This window comes from Eptesicus fuscus, chromosome 18, assembly GCF_027574615.1.
Source record: "Eptesicus fuscus isolate TK198812 chromosome 18, DD_ASM_mEF_20220401, whole genome shotgun sequence".
NCBI lineage: Eukaryota > Metazoa > Chordata > Mammalia > Chiroptera > Vespertilionidae > Eptesicus > Eptesicus fuscus.
Window position 1 is genome coordinate 28,542,544 of NC_072490.1, and position 16,293 is coordinate 28,558,836.

Genomic DNA, 16,293 nt, shown 5'->3' on the forward strand with positions numbered 1-16,293 from the left:
GCTTTCTCAACTTACAAGCAAAAAAGGCAGGGTTATTCTCAATTCAGATCGCCAGATGGGGCACCCAGCCCCACCAGGTGTACCTCCGTGGGTGGGTGGGCTCTGATGCTGGTAAAAGGAGAAGCCTGCGCTCAGCCAGCCCTCTGTCCAGCAGAGCTTCAGAGCCAGGGCATTTGTTCTGAAGACAGAAAGGTGGTGATCTGGGAGCCCAGAAAACATTTTCCAGTGAGACAAAAGAGGACTTGGGTGCTGCTATGACCATGCTCCCCACTGCCATGGGTAGAGTAGCTTCAGCCCAGAGCCAGTGAAATGGCTGCATCTTTAACCAGGTCCCAGTGCCAACCATGTGTGGCATCTGGGCCCTCTATTATCTGTGATTATCCACGCTTCGCCTCTGCTCCTGCAGCATGTCGAATCAGTAAGTATCAGAATTAATGCTGAGGCTGCTTCATGGAATCAGTTGCACCCCGGTTCCCCCCACGACATCAGCTAGATGAATAATAAGTGTTAGCCAGAAAAAGCAGACCCATTTTGTCCTACCCAGGGACGTTAATCCGATTAAGAACAATTCAGCACACATAGAATGGATTATGAAACTATCTGACAGGCAAGATTTGACATTCAAGATATTCTCAGCAAATGCATTCACCTATGTTGAAAACAAATGGAATTTCTGATATTAGACTTCCAGAATTTCCAAATCATTTATTCAACAAACACTCATTGCATGCTAAGTGTGACAAAGCATTGTGCTTGCCTTTCTATTCATGGGGGGGTTTTGGCACATACGTAGGGTTGAGGGAGACAGTTGGGTGGGGAAGGCTTCCCATATATTTGATGCTTGAGCTGGGCCTCCAAGGGAATAAGAACATCTGCAAAGTAACCGTTTATTCTAATTTTGTTGTATTTTTCCGGGGGGAAAAAAAAGCTCCTAAGCATTGTCCCAAGTGCCATTCTGCTCTCTGTGGAAGGTGGGAGGTGACTTGTGCCCATTCAGAAAACATCTTAGGCCTGCGAGAGAGCCAGGAGGGGCTACCGGCAACTCGGCTGCAGCCCCACTCATCAGAAACCACCGAGGTGGTGGCAGTAACAGATTTTCCAGATGACAATTGAAGGGCTTTAAGAAAGAGAATTGCAGAGGCAAGTCGGAGTGCTGGTAATTGGGCTTCCGGAGCCCAGGAAGGTCTTTGAACATGTACAGAGAGTTTGTCAGCCAGAGAGGGAACTTGGAAGTTCTGCTGCTTGGATCTGATTGACAGAGATAATGAGAGTGGCAGTGTCTGGGGAGAGGAGCTGCTGTTTTATTGAAACATCAGAGCTTACCTTAACCCCTTCTGCCCTGGTTCCTCCAGTACTCTGAGCTTCTCCACTTCACTCTCCAGGTACGGCCCACTGCCCAACTCACTTACGGTAAATGCACATCTGGGGGCAGTCTGGAGCTTCCACTGAGGACTCCAGGGCAGGCAAAAGCTCTGCTCATTTCCCAGAGGAGTTGCCAGTCACTTCAGCAGGTGCCCACAGCGCTGGGGGCCACACCACATGCTCCTGTACCCACCCAACCCCCAGACCTGCCACCTCTGGGTGCAGGTGAACAAAGGCAGCTGTCCTCCCCTCCCTGCCCCTTTAGCGCATTTGCTTACACTGACCGTCAGGATGGCCCAAACAGTTGCTCTCAATTCTTAAAATGAGAATTCAAATTGAGGCACAGCCTGCTTAAGTGACAGCTGCCTAGACTGGCTCTCTCCTGGCCCACACCTTCACTCTCCTTCTCTCTCGAAACACCAACTGATCTCATTCTAATCTCCAATCTTTTCAGCATCCATTCATCTCATCCTCTTGTAGACCAATGAAAGGAGCCCAGGACTCACTCCAATTTTCAGTGTTGCTCAGTAGAATGCTCTGTGCCTCCAATCCGGGGCCACGCTTTCCACACAATTCAAACGTGTGGAAAGCCATCCAATGGCCAGACTGAAGGTGTTTTTCTCAGTCTCCTCCCTGTTTTCCACACCTGCTATCGAGGCAGCTGTGACAGAGCTTGCCCACAAAGCCCCATTAGAGGACTGGACCTTTTTTTTTTAAGTACTGATGTTTTAATTTTATTCTAAGTTACATGCACTCAGAAGATTTGAAAAACATCCAGATGCTTAAAATGAGAATCAAATTCTCCAAAGGCATAGCACTTCAATGAAAGATCCGAGGAGACAAATACTATCCACACATGAGTTAATGACCTAGGTAGTTTTTCTTTGGGGTGCAGGGTAAAGGCATTTTCTTTTTTGCCGTAAGTACAAGAAGCATCAGTGCTCCCAGAGTAATAACAATGAAATTATATAGAAGAGCAAATGGAATAAAGTCACATTTTGTAAACATGAGCATCAAAGGGGGTTCACATTGCCATCTTTCTGGACCTCCCAGTGTCTAGCAGCAGAACAGTGACCCTCTTTGCAGAGATGACATCTACTGGAATGGGCCTGGCAGGAAGCATGGCCTCCATGTAATACAGGGATCCTTTCTACTGCAGAGCTCAATATACACCACCTCACTGAGTCATTTAATCTTTAACAACCCTGTCTGTGCAGTTTCAGGAGGTCATGTGACTTTGCCAGGTGTCTGAAGCTAATAAGAAATGGAACTAAGATTTGAACCCAGGCCTCCAAGGTCTATGCCCCTAATCATATTGCCCTCCCCTCACCAACACAACACCTGCACCTGCTTTCCCGGCAGACCTGCAACTGAGGAGATTTCCTCTTAAAAAGAAAGAGCACAACAGAGAAAACATAAAAGCAAAGGCCAGGACAGTCTTCCCAAAACCCCATGAGGTAGCCTGCAGAGGAGACAAGGGGAAAACAGCTAAGCCGCCTTCAGCCTGAAGCTCAGGCAGGAGATTCAGTGCCTGCGTGGGGTCCAGTCTCTCGATGCTCCACCTGGAGTGCTTGGTAGGCTGCTCACACCATGGAGCCGCGCCCCTGCGCACCGGTCCTGACTCCAGTGCTCCTTCCTCTTAAAGGCAGATGGGAGAGTAATCTTGTCAGTGCGGAAAATTAGGATTTGGGACTCTGGCATTAAATAATTTGAGCAGAGATACCAGCTCTTTAAGGGAACATGAGCTGCCCTGAACTGGATGATTTGGGGGGTGGGGGTGGGGGTGGCTAGCCTTGTGAGATGTTGAATTTGGAGACTAGCTCCTCCTGCTGTCCCCACCTAGCTTATGCTTAGACAACCCAGAAAGAGCTTGTGGGACCATTCAGTGGGTAATCCCACTGGCTCAACAGTGAGTAGGGACTCTGTGGCAGGGTCCCTCAATCTGGCTGCCTGGAAGGAGCTGGTAAAGGGTGCTGGTTTCTGAGCCAGGCTGATGGGAATGCTGCCCGGCAGTTCATCCTCACGGACTTCTTGGTTTAGCCCAGTGGTCGGCAAACTCATTAGGCAACAGAGCCAAATATCAACAGTATAACGATTGAAATTTCTTTTGAGAGCCAAATTTTTTAAACTTAAACATCTTCTAACGCCACTTCTTCAAAATAGACTCGCCCAGGCTGTGGTATTTTGTGGAAGAGCCACACTCAAGGGGCCAAAGAGCCGCATGTGGCTCGCGAGCCGCAGTTTGCCGACCACGGGTTTAGCCCAATACCCGTGTTTCTGGCTATGAGGACTTCAAACAGCTCCCAGGCCGAGATTACAATGGCAGCTCCACAGAGGACTGGGAAAAGTGGGCTTTGGGGTATCCAGACATAAAATCAGACACCCCTGGGATTTAGTCCCAGCCCTATCATTTATGAGTTGTGTGTCCTCAAGCAACTCACTTCACCAGGTTTGCCCCCATTTCCTCCTGAGAAAAATGGAGCTACAATGACTTCCTACGAAGATACCAGGTAATTCAACTGGCAATAGTTTGGCAAAGAAAAATTTGGTGGTAATGCAACATATAATTTAAAAGTGAATTTCCCATTAAAAAAAAAAGTAAATATTTTCAATCACTGAATTTTATGTAGTAATAATATTGGTATGGTTAATATGCTTGTTTGTTTTTCTGCCATATTGAACACAAGGAATAATATACCTTGATTATGTCTAATGACTTCAGGTTATCATATTATCTCATGCCCCATCTCATGTCTGATAGATACACTGTGCATAAAATTTGTAAAAATAGAAACTGATTGACAATATTCACTTTCTGACCAATTCACTAATAAATAAAACCCCACAAGCATAATCAGTCAAAATGAACCTGACATTATTTAGAGGCAAAAACACATGAAAATCACTGAACCCCAAATTATTTCCTTTGTTGTTTAAGGTGCTTTAACTGTTTATTTTAATATAAAATCAATGCATAATTATTACAGAAAATAACAAACAAGCAAAATTATTTCCTTTGTTGTTTAAGGTGCTTTAACTGTTTATTTTAATATAAAATCAATGCATAATTATTACAGAAAATAACAAGCAAAAAGAAAAGCATAAAGAGCACTCATGTTGCTACCTGCCCAGAGGCAACCACCATTAACTCTGTGGTATATATCTTTCCAAGGTCTTTTCTATGCGTGTGTATAATTATTGTTTTTTTGTTTTGGTTTGGTTTTAGTTTTTTATAAAAGCAAGATTATGCCAGATCTGCAGTTATGCAGCCTGTTCTTTTGCCTAATATTACACTATGAGTATATTTCCATTTAAATAGGTACATTTTTGCAACATCAGTGTAAGGCCTGCATTGAATTCTAGGCTTTCCACTGTGTTATGAGTATATCATAATAAATCCGTAGGTGTAGCACTGGATCATTTACAATTATTTTTTTTTCTATTACAAAAATCACAGAGCAGACATAATTGATTTAAATAAATTGGAATTGAGAAGTAAAGGGTGAAAAACAATTACTATAACCTGAACAACAGACAGAAGTACATGAAGATACTAAAACCTTTACAAAATTATCCTCTGCAGTCTGCAAAACCTGATTGGAGGTATTTATTGTGGACCACCTTGTTAATTGACCATTTTTATTGTACTGAACCAATTTGTTTAACCAAATCCTTCAACCCAATCCCTGTTGCTGCCTCTTGAAGATGAAGGCAAATGATCAGAAAGCCCCTTGCATGGAGTAGGGGCTCCATCAAGTCCTGATTCCTTCCTTCCATTTCTCTCTGCTTAGCAGTGAAAGGAAGAGGCCACCACAGGTTTTGGTGATGTTTGTTATAAATAGTGGGTTTACTGGGTTTCCCAGGTGCCATTGTTTCATTTGTCCTGGAGCCACTAGCTGCCAGTAAGGCAGAATTGGGTCAATGTCCTCTTAAAAAGAGGAGAATCTCAAGCCAATTCACCAGATCATTCTTCAATAAAGAGTTACAGAGATCTAGTGTGCCTCTGGCCCAGCACTGGTGCTAGAGATACGAAGGGACAATTAAGATGTGGTCTCAGCTTTCTAGGAGCCCACAGTCTAGGGAGAAAAGTCAAGTACATGTCACATCCCATTATGGTAGGTGGTACATGAGCCTAGAATGAGGGCACCTGGGTCAGGCAGGCTCCATCCTTGGGGGTTAATTTGTGAATGCCTGGCTGATGGCTCATCACCCAATCATACCTATTCCCATGTGTGTCACTGCAGGTCATCAATGCCATTGAGCAGGACTACCGGCTGCCCCCACCCATGGACTGCCCAGCTGCTCTACACCAGCTCATGCTGGACTGTTGGCAGAAGGACCGTAATAGCCGGCCCCGCTTTGCTGAGATTGTCAACACCCTGGACAAGATGATTCGGAACCCAGCAAGTCTCAAGACTGTGGCAACCATCACCGCCGTGTGAGTCTAGTGGTTACTAGGTGTGCGTGGTCAGGGGCAAGGCCGATAGTAACACTGCTAGCCTTTTGGTCCATTAAGAGCAAGGGTAAGGTGACTAAGCTTATCCACTAAGGGAGACGTTTCAAGACTGTTCTCTTCCTTTTTCTCTATAAAATATTCCCTGCCTCCAGCATAGGCTGCCAGTGGTTCTCAACCTTTCTAATGCCGCGACCCTTTAACCCTTTGCACTCGCTTGCTTTTTTCTCGATTCCTTTATTCTAATGCTAACCGTGTCGAGCCTAAGACAGATATTTACATTACGATTCATTAACAGTAGCAAAATTACAGTTATGAAGTAGCAACGAAAATAATTTTATGGTTGGGGGTCACCACAACATGAGGAACTGTATTAAAGGGTCGTGGCATTAGAAAGGTTGAGAACCACTGCTGTAGACCAAGCATGTCAAATTCAAAGGCTAACACGGGCCAAATAAACAAGGTTTATGTGGGCCACAAAAAAAAAACAACACACAAGTGTTTCAATTTTCATAGAAACATAGGTTTATTTCGATACAGACATGCTGAATACAAAGGGAGTAATTGTTAACAGAACATTTTAATAAAAATATTTTTTCTTGAACATTAACTTACCAGACACTGAATAACTGCACAAATTAATAAGCATAACGCACATAAACCTATTTTTCTTGTTCTCCGAAAATGAAATATTTCCTGTTGCACACACCAAACAAGTCAGTACAAGACTAATGACGTGGCAATCGGCTGCTAAAATGTTCGCTGCTGGTATTAGTGGAGAGAAATGGTGCGCCTGCATGTAAGGCACGTAAGGGAAATGAATGCAACACAATTATAGTAATCAGTCATTAGCAAACATTGTAGTTCATTATTAATAATTATAACAGGATATTATAAAAATTAAGTCACAACATTTTTATTAAAATGTTTCTTACATACCTTTATACTGGCTGGGCCGCAAAAATATTCACTGTGGGCCGCGAGTTTGACATGCTTGCTGTAGACAGATGTTAAGAAACCTGTCTAGGTCTCTACTTCCCCTTGGCTTCAGATGGACTGGGCATTGGGTTCTCTAACAGTTGAGCATATCTGATCTGATAGGTATGAGGCCCTACTTCTGGGCCATCCTGTTTCCAGAAGGCACCCTTTCTGTTAACCACACCAGTCTGTTAGGCAGGTGGAGCTGCAGACTTGGAACCTTGGCCAACCTATTAGCAAGTAAAGGCCCTGATTGCTAGAGGACAAAGATACAAAGCAATTGGATTTCTTATGAGCAAATAAACAAAACAACTGTCAAGTACTGTTAGCAACTATCAGTTGTACATTTGCAGGGTTAACTCATTTATTAATCATCCTTTTAACCAAAGTTTATTGGGTGCATATGTGCTAAGCACTATGTCTATTGCTGGCACTATAGAATGACTAAGATAGACATGGTCCCCGCCCTCGTGGAGTTTTGAGTCATTTAGAGAATCACCCAAAGATCAGTGTGGCAGGGAGGTAGGTGCCTGATTTTGGAGAGCATATACCTTCCTCTGTTGTCAGGGAGACATCCCTGATGACAGCTGAAGAGAGGGAGTGCATTAACAGAATGAAAGGAATATGGGAGTAGAGGGGCCAGGGTACAGCATGTGCAAAGGCCTGAGGGTGGAAAGGACAGGGCTAGTTTGTGGAGTACAGTTTGTGAGGGGGCAGGTTGGTGGCTGAGGCTGGTGAGATGGGCGAGGGCCAGACACTCAGAGCCTTTAGGTCCTGCTAAGAATTCCCGACTTGATTTTCAGAGTAATAAGCATCCCTTAAAGCAGCGGTCGCCAATGGGTGGTCCGTGAGGTCCAAAAGGTTGGCGACCACTGCCTTAAGGAAACCTTTGGAGTAGCAGTTGCCAACCAGTGGTCCATGGACCACTGGTGATCCGTGAGGTCTGAAAGTTTGGAGACCACTGCCTTAAAGAGTTGGACATGAATCAGGAACAGGTGAGGGTTACTGACATAATCACATCTGCATTTGTAAAAAAGAGCAGCAGGCAACAGTGTGGAACTTAGGTTGAGGGGAACAAGCGTGCATGAAGAAAGGTAGGAGAGCACTGCAGTAATCATGATAGAGAAGGTAGGGTCTTAAGTCAGGGGAATGGTGTGGAAAGAAGTGGATGAGTTTCGAGTGAATTTTAAGGTCAAATATTTATGACTTGGTAAAGGATTGTTGCTGAAGATGAGGGATGTGTTAAGGTGGCACCCTCGTTTCCAGATTGGGTACCTGGGTGTCTGCTTTGAGAATGTGCCAGGGAAGATGAGTGGTGGGCTGTTCTGTTCCATTTATTTCAATCAGCTGAGGACAGAACCAGAAAGCCAAATGTCACCAATAGATTCGGGGAGGTGGCAGTGAACTGTATATATTTTTAAAAGCTCTTAGATTTCAGTTTACAAGGGAGTCCTGAGCCTTCCCTTCCCTTTATACTGCATGCTGGTCACTCAGCCTGTCTGGGCTGACTGACGTGTGGCAGTGCCCAGAGGCAGAGGGACTAGCCACCTGGCCCCGAGAAGCCATGCCAACTGCCAACTCAGGAATCTGGAAGGAAGGGTCAGCACAGGGCTCCACTGTCAAGGATGCGGCCCCCCATGGAGTCTGCCATCGCCCGGAGCGTGGCTCTCTCCGCACACTGCTACAGCTGTGAAGTCACCTGCTTCTCTCTGTCTCGCAGGCCTTCCCAGCCCCTGCTTGACCGCTCTATCCCAGACTTCACGGCATTTACCACCGTGGATGACTGGCTCAGTGCCATCAAAATGGTTCAGTACAGGGACAGCTTCCTCACCGCCGGCTTCACCTCCCTCCAGCTGGTCACCCAGATGACATCAGAGTAAGTGATGAGAATCGTCTCTGTCCAGCCTGTGGGTGGGAGTCAAGCCTCCTTCCCTGCCATTGCCCTTGGTACCAGTCCTGACTTCTGGCTTCAGCTCCAGATCTCCATCTCTGAATGGAACCCGGCCTGGTGGGGGCGCATCTTGGAACAAAGGAGGCGAGGCTGAGGGTGGGATGGGGAGGCCGAGATGGTTCTGGGCCCCAAATGAGAGTTATTCAGTCATTGCCATATGTCATTTGCCTAATCACCGAGAGTCACTCCTCCCTTTAAGTTTTTAAACTCAGCCTATCAAAGGGAGCATCCAGATGGAAAGAACACAGCCAGCCAGCACTTTAAACAACATAGCAGGCAGAGGCACGGCCCTGACTCAGCGACAGTTGCAGATGTGGGGGAGCTTGTTCGTACCTACATAGCACTTGTAAATAAGTATACATTTCCACCCCCCACAAATCACTTACCAGTCTGCAGCGCCCAAAGGACTCTGGAGGGATATAAAACCCAACATTATTCAGATAAAATGAGAGCCAGAAAGGGTCTTAAAGATCCATGCAGTCCATCATTTCGCCAGGAATGTTCTGAGTGGCACCTGTTCTGGGAAATGCTAATAGGTTCTCCTTGGAAAAAGGATCCCCCGGTCAAATAAATTTGGGAAATGCCGCTCACTTTATCACTCTCTTGGCAATTCAGGACACCTATTAGCATTGTAAAGGCCATGAGAAATCCTGAAATAAAGAAACCCATTTAAAATTATTCAGTACCGTGGAGCCACATTTTTTGAGAGGCAGGGTTTGTGGAACTGTAGTTTGAGAAATATTTATGTAGTTCCACCCCTTTCATTCAGCGGGTTCAGAAAGTAGGTGAAGTCAGTTCCTGAAGGTTCAGGCTCTTGAGTGGCAGAGAGGGCCTAATGCCTGCGTTCCTGACTGCCAGCTCCATATCCTTCTCCCAGTCCATCCCAGGGCCACGGCAGTGCCCATACTTAGCTGCACACCAGAATCACCTGGGACTCTTTAAAGGGATTGATACCTGATATTGTGACTTCATTGGTATGTGGTGAGACTTGGGCATTAGGATTTTAAAATCTGCCCAAGTGATTCTATAATGCAGTCAAGTTTGGGAACCACTGAACTAAAGTTGGTCAAATTTTGAATACACACACACAAACACACGTGCACACATATGCACATACACACATACCCCAGAGGGAACCTCACTGGCTGCCCAGACTAAAACGTGTACTGACAGCACTGGGTTTGCTGGCCTGTAACACACATTTTCCATGGTAGAGGATCGATCAGTCCACAAGCAGCTGGAAACACTTACTGATCACCTGTTTTGTGTCGGGCACAGAGGTAGGTGTGGGATACCTTCCTAGGGCAGGCCAGTGGCTGAGTCCCAGGGGAGGGAGTGGTCACCTACCCCCAGGAATTGAGCCCCAGAGGGACGGCTCCTGAACACTCCGCCTCAGTCCCTGACTCCTGCTTTGCAGTCCATCTTTCTGGAGTCCAGCTCCACCTCTCTGAGGGTCATTCTTGCCAGAAATGATGGCACCTCCTCTTCCTCCAGGGAGGTGATTTGAATGAGCATCTAGTCTTGGATCCACTAAACTTCAGACTTCATTTTTTAAACCCGGGTTCATTTCCTGCTGATGCCTACAAAAGATGGTCCCTGACATAATGAATTATTGTCAGACACCAAAAATAAAACAGAAGCATTGACTGGTGGAAAACCAGCTTCCCCATCTCGCAGAATTAATGTGGATGGCGCAGATGATTGGTGGCCTGGGTGCAGGGACAGAAGTGGGTGTTCATGAAGACGAGGCTACTCCTGCTTCCCCTAGATGAGTATGAGGGCTGTCATCACCTGATCACCCACAAACAGAAGGAATCAAGGGGAATAATTTCCTGAGTCCAAGAATAGCCACCATGAAAAGAACAAAGGAAAGTGAAACCTAAAATTAAGGAATTTAATTTAGTTCAAAGTAAAAAAAATATCCACACACTATTGCAGCAATTTAGTTTATCTTCTTGGAGATAAAAGATGGAAAAAGAATATGAGCAACTAACTAAATAAAATAGGTTGCGGGACAATTTGTGAATTTACAATTCAAGTACACCTCCCAAAAGCATTTGCTAAAAAGACACGGGCAATTTAATCATCTAAACCTGCTGCAGCCTGTGGGCACTAACCACGTGCTGAAAAGAGGGGGATCAGGAAAGCGGCGGCACAGTGGGTGGAGGTCCAGCACAGGGTCCTCCTCGGGGGTCAAGTGCACAGTGTACAAAGTGAGCTGCTGTGCTGGAGACCCAGAGCTTTGGGGGGAGTACAGGTAGGACCTTAGAAGAGTTTGAGAGCAGCCCAGAAGGGTAGCTGAGGCCCAGTGGTCTTGAATTTGAACCCCAGCTCCCTGAATGCTTCCCCCCTGTGTGATCTAGAGCATGTTACTTAACTTCTCTGAGCCCTAGTTGCCTTGTCTATAATAGTGCCCATCTCATTGGTTTGTGGTAAGAGGTAAGTGGAATAGCACATGCAAAGCACGTGGCCTATTGCCTATTTCCTTGCCTACAGGATGCACAGGAGAAATGATTGCTGTTAAAGTATTACCATTGAATTTAAATGGTTTGTCAGTTTTTACAAAATGCTTCCATAGGTATAAATGAGATAGTATATGGCACTTGGAAAGTACTCAAGCACTGTCATGTTGTTATTATAGAGTAAGGAAAGAAGCATGGGTCTCCCCAAAGTCAAATATAAGCCATGAACTTGTTCATATTAAGACTTATAGCTCGAAGATGAATCCATACCAAATCCCTATCCTAAACATAGTCCTTAGATTCCTCCTTGGACAGATATTTGAAAGTAATTTTGAAATCACCCTTCTTAAAAATGTATGATGTTAAAATTCAAACAGAGGCACAAAATGGAAACTTGGGGGGAAAACATCAGAAAACCAAGCAAGCCCCACATCTTTTCAGTCACAGCGGGCGATCACTAATTTAGCCAGAAAGCCACAGAATACCTGAAGCCCCATACAGCATGTGCGGGGGGTGTTGAAAAAAGCAGAGGAAACTTCTAGTTTACCTAGAGTCATGGACACAATGAAGGGGCTGCTCCACATCCTTCCAGGATTATCTAAATTGGAGGGGGCATTGGAGACAAGGTCTACTCCATGGAGAGTGAGGTTCAGTAAGGAAATATCCAAGTAGGCATTTGCCAAAGACTCTTAAACTTGGGATCCTTGGATTTTAAACATTTTCACTTACCTACCCAACTTCTTGCATCTTCAACACTTTTATTTGCTTTCTGTGATGAATTTTGATCTCTGAAAAGCTGCTGTAACACTAAAGTGCCTTCTTTTGTGTTTTCCCCCTCCTAGAGACCTCCTGAGAATAGGGGTCACCTTGGCAGGTCACCAGAAGAAGATCCTGAACAGCATTCATTCTATGAGGGTCCAGATGAGTCAGTCGCCAACGGCAATGGCATGAGAACTCTCATTTTCTGGGGGAAGGAGAGGAAGGAAAAGGACCAGACTCAAGGGGGAGCCAGAGGTTGAACACTGTGGAATGTTCTGGAGAGATTGGCTTCTCCATTGAGAAATGTGTCACATATGTGAAGAAGAAACTGGACCTGCTCCTCATAGTCAACCTTCATTTCTCAGTGACAGAAGCATGTTTATGATGCCGTGGGAAACGAAATAGATAATAAAAATACGAAGAAGTGATGTTCAGCGGAGTGGAGATACAAGAGTACGCATTGGGGTTTCAAGAGTGAACTCAGCTGCCCCCTCAGTGGGCTGGAGTCATCTGTCCACAGGAAGGAAGGGAAGGAGGTGGAGGGAAGAAACAGAGCAGCGTTCCATTTTCTTCCTCACCAATGACATTCTTTTCTTTTCTCCTTCTGTACTCCTCCCCAAGAGTCCTCTCCCTTCTCCCACATCCATTTCCCTTTGCTCACGACTCATGTAGGGAAGTTTCTTCAAACCAACCCCAGCTCCTGAGTCTCCAGATGTCATTCTGTCAGTTGCCAAAGGACTTTGCTGACCACTGCATGGGGGATCCGACCAATTCAATTAATGTCTTCATATTGAAGAAGAGATGTACCTTCAATTGAAAACCTTGTTTTTCTTTTGTTTGCATTTTCTGCAAAAAGGAAAAAGAAACCACAAATTGGAAAAGAAAAAAAAAAAGAAAACCTGTTTCCATGTGTGCAAGAGCACACATATGTACGTCTGTGTTCTAAGATGACTGTGCTTGTTCGTAACAGATGCAAACAAGAAAGGTCTGGGAAGTCTTGGCCTGGAAAATTCGAAGGGGCAGGAACATATTGTTGGTTTTGGTTTTTTCTGATTGGCCCAGTTGGCCTACTGGCTCAATGGGGAGAGAGGGTAGGAAGAAAAATAAAATGAAATTGGGGAAAAACTCTCAAGAGCTTGCAAATTGAGACAGGAAACAGGTGAGTGGTTTGAATTGGATGCAGTGTGGGCCATTCTAGAATGATACTGACTGATTAATTATTCTTGGTAACATCTGAAGAGAAGGAGAAGGAAAGTGTTTCTGGAGAATGTTCTTCCACATCCTGGAATCTGCAATTTAAGAAGTGGCAAGGGAGGAGTCTTCTTACCTTCCCATGGACTGGCTTAAGCCGTGTGGCATCCGAGGAATGTTTCAAGTGTGTCTGTGTCTCTCTACATTCCTTCTGTACCTCATTGTTCAATTCACTTTTGTAAATTCCACCTAACATTTAAATATTTTTAATTTCTCCTTTTACCTTAATCTCCTTGCTAATTTTATCTGTCTAATTAAAATGAGCAGAAGCATGTCTGGGTTTACATAGAATGGTGTCAGAGCGTGTGTTCCTGGACCGCACGGGGTCTGTGCCCAAGTGACGGGAGAACCCTTAACAAACATCCTTCTTCCCCTTAATGGGAAGAAGGGTACACATCTGGATCCTGTGACTCCTGAGAAGCAGAATCTATTGAAATCACTCTCATGGGTGTGACTCAAAGGAAGAACCAAATAAATATGCGGCTCTGAAGTCTCAAACGTGCACCTTTAAGAAGTCACTAGGAAATAATCACCAGTAAGACATGATCAGCCATGCTTTCAGTTCACACACTGCATTTGAGAAGTTCACATCCAGGCCAATTTAGGAAGAGCCACTAAAGACTACTGTGGTGTGTCTGGGCACATGCATTTGAAGGGGAGGGCTGTGAGGCAGTAAGAGGACTATGGTTCTCACTTAGCTTACTTAATATATACTTAAGGTGAGAAAAGCCTTTTTCCCTAGTTCTAGGTAACTTTGAACTTGGGGAGGTCCTTACCTTCTGAAGCCCCTTCAAGGAGGCTCATAGGCTTAGGGGGTACAGGTCCAAAGCAGGGGAGCCCCTTCTTAAAGCACCACACTTGTGTTTAACCCCCAGGGGACAGAAGGAGATGGTCAAAACAGTCTCAGAAGATTCACATATGGTTGCAAGGGGCCCCAATCCAGCCACATAGTGTGTAAAAAAGACAATTTCCCCTAACTAATAGCTTGCCAATTCTATGCAGTTTGCTAATTACCCCCAAAGACCTCAATCCGTGAAGTGTCTTACAAGCCTAGGAAGTTCGACTAATCTACTCTCAATTTTCCACAGGAATGAATTTTAATTTATCACCAAATTTCTCAGGCAGCCTCCTCAACCCGAGATCCTCATTGAGCCTCCACTAATGCCAGCTCACCTTCTGGCTGCAGACAAAGTAAGGTCAAGGTGAAGGTCATACCACATCCTTTGATTTCATTTTACCATAAGACCTCACAAAAGAGAGAGAAAGAAGAGGGAGAGAGAACCCAAAGTGCACAAGGGGAAAGCATGAAGGGTTAGAGCCAAGACCAGGGCCTCCCCAGGCATAGCTCTTAGTGGGAGGGGCAGGACAAAGATCTTGGCATCCCCCCAACACCCCCAGGTGCCAAGCACGGCTTCACATGCTAGGCTTCCCCACCCCCACCCCCACCCCCCAAAATGTGGTGTGTCTCTCGAGAGTGAGACATCCACCTATAGCATGAAGCCAGTCATTAACCTCTCTGAGCCTCAGTTTCCTTATGTGTGATCAGATAGTGGTAACTACCTTTGATGAAGACTATCATTCCTGAGCAGGTTCTCTATGCCAGGCATGTTCAGAGTACTTTACATACGTGATTAACTCTCTTCCTCACAATTATCTTGTGAAGTCCTAAAAGATACTGTAGTGCCTCCAATTTTCAGATGAGAAAACTGAGAGACAGAGATGTTGCCTAGATCACACAGAAGTAGAGTCAGGCTTTGACTCAGGTAATCGGACTCCTTGCTCTTAACCACTATCTCTGTGGGCCTCACACTTGAGCATGCATTAGCATCACCCAGAGGGTGTGTTAAAACACAGGTCGTGGAGCTCCACCTTCGGGTTTTCTGATTCAGTAGATCTGGAGTGGAAACCCAAGAATCTGCACTTCTCACAAGTTGACAGGTGATACTGCTGCTGTTGGTCCAGAGACCACACTTGAGAACCACTGCAGGACACTAACCTAGCTTCCTGGAATGAATGGCAATAGATGTAAAGCCCTGGACTCTGGGAATGATAGTCATTGGGGTTTTGAGCTACCCAGGAAGAGGGGAATGAACCCTCACACCCTTGGAATGAAGGGATGGGAGAGACTGGTCTAACAGAGGTATCTGAACTCACTGGCCTTTAGTGCCAGGAGACTTTACTCACCCCTTCAAAAGAGCTCCCTGGGGAGAATGCTCACTGCTAATGAGACCCCCAATCCTCTGAATTTCACTACTACCTTATCATCTGGCAGAGGATTAATTCTAAGTCATATCCTTTCTTTTTAAAAAATATATTTTTATTGATTTCAGAGAGGAAGGGAGAGAAGTAGAAACATCAATGATGAGAATCATCTATCAGCTGCCTCCTGCATGCCCCCTACTTGGGATTGAGAGTGCAACCCGGTCATGTGCCCTGACTGGGAATTGAACCGTGACCTCCTGGTTCATAGATCGACACTCAACCACTGAACCACACCATCTGGGCTAAGTCATATCCTTTCTTAAAAATACACTTTTCACAGTGGTCAGTGGCCTATGCCCCTGTGAGCCAGGCTAAAGAGATGGAACCTACCACTGGGCTCACAGAGAGGACATACCTAGGGCCACCAATATTCAGGTGGGTGGATAGTGCACAAGAGACTCTGGGAGATGTTTAATTAATGTTCCTGGACCAGAGGTTATGGGAATGGAGGCAATCTGTGGGAAAGCCTTAGAGATTATGAGCCACCTTTCTATGCCCACCCCTACTGTAATACTTGAAGATAGGAATGAAAGGTAGAGAGTATATGCATCTATAGAGCATATGTTTATTGTATCATCTGAAGATCACTGAAGCTCATAGATGTCAGATAGACACACATGATACTAAAATCATATGCCTCCTCCACCTACCACCTCCATTTCCCCTCTCCCCAAAGTTATGTGGTCACTGGACTTTCACAGAGGATAAATGAAATCAAGTGAGGACTACAAATTACCCTTGACCAGCATTTGTGAAGAGAACAGAAACCAGTGAGGACTGAAGAATAAAAGTCCAGGAATTCTGAGGGACAGAAA

The 16,293-nt window shown here is 45.3% G+C and overlaps 1 protein-coding gene across 1 annotated transcript in view; it reads left to right on the forward strand.

The window, feature by feature from the left end:
- EPHB1 (EPH receptor B1) overlaps positions 1–13,445 on the forward strand; it is a 290,788-nt gene extending 277,343 nt beyond the window's left edge. The window contains exons 14-16 of the mRNA XM_054708147.1: positions 5,607–5,800; positions 8,514–8,669; positions 12,049–13,445. Coding sequence (XP_054564122.1) covers positions 5,607–5,800; positions 8,514–8,669; positions 12,049–12,157 — 459 coding nt within the window. The 3' untranslated portion in view covers positions 12,158–13,445. The remainder of the gene's footprint in view (positions 1–5,606; positions 5,801–8,513; positions 8,670–12,048) is intronic.
- Positions 13,446–16,293: the final 2,848 nt, after the last annotated feature.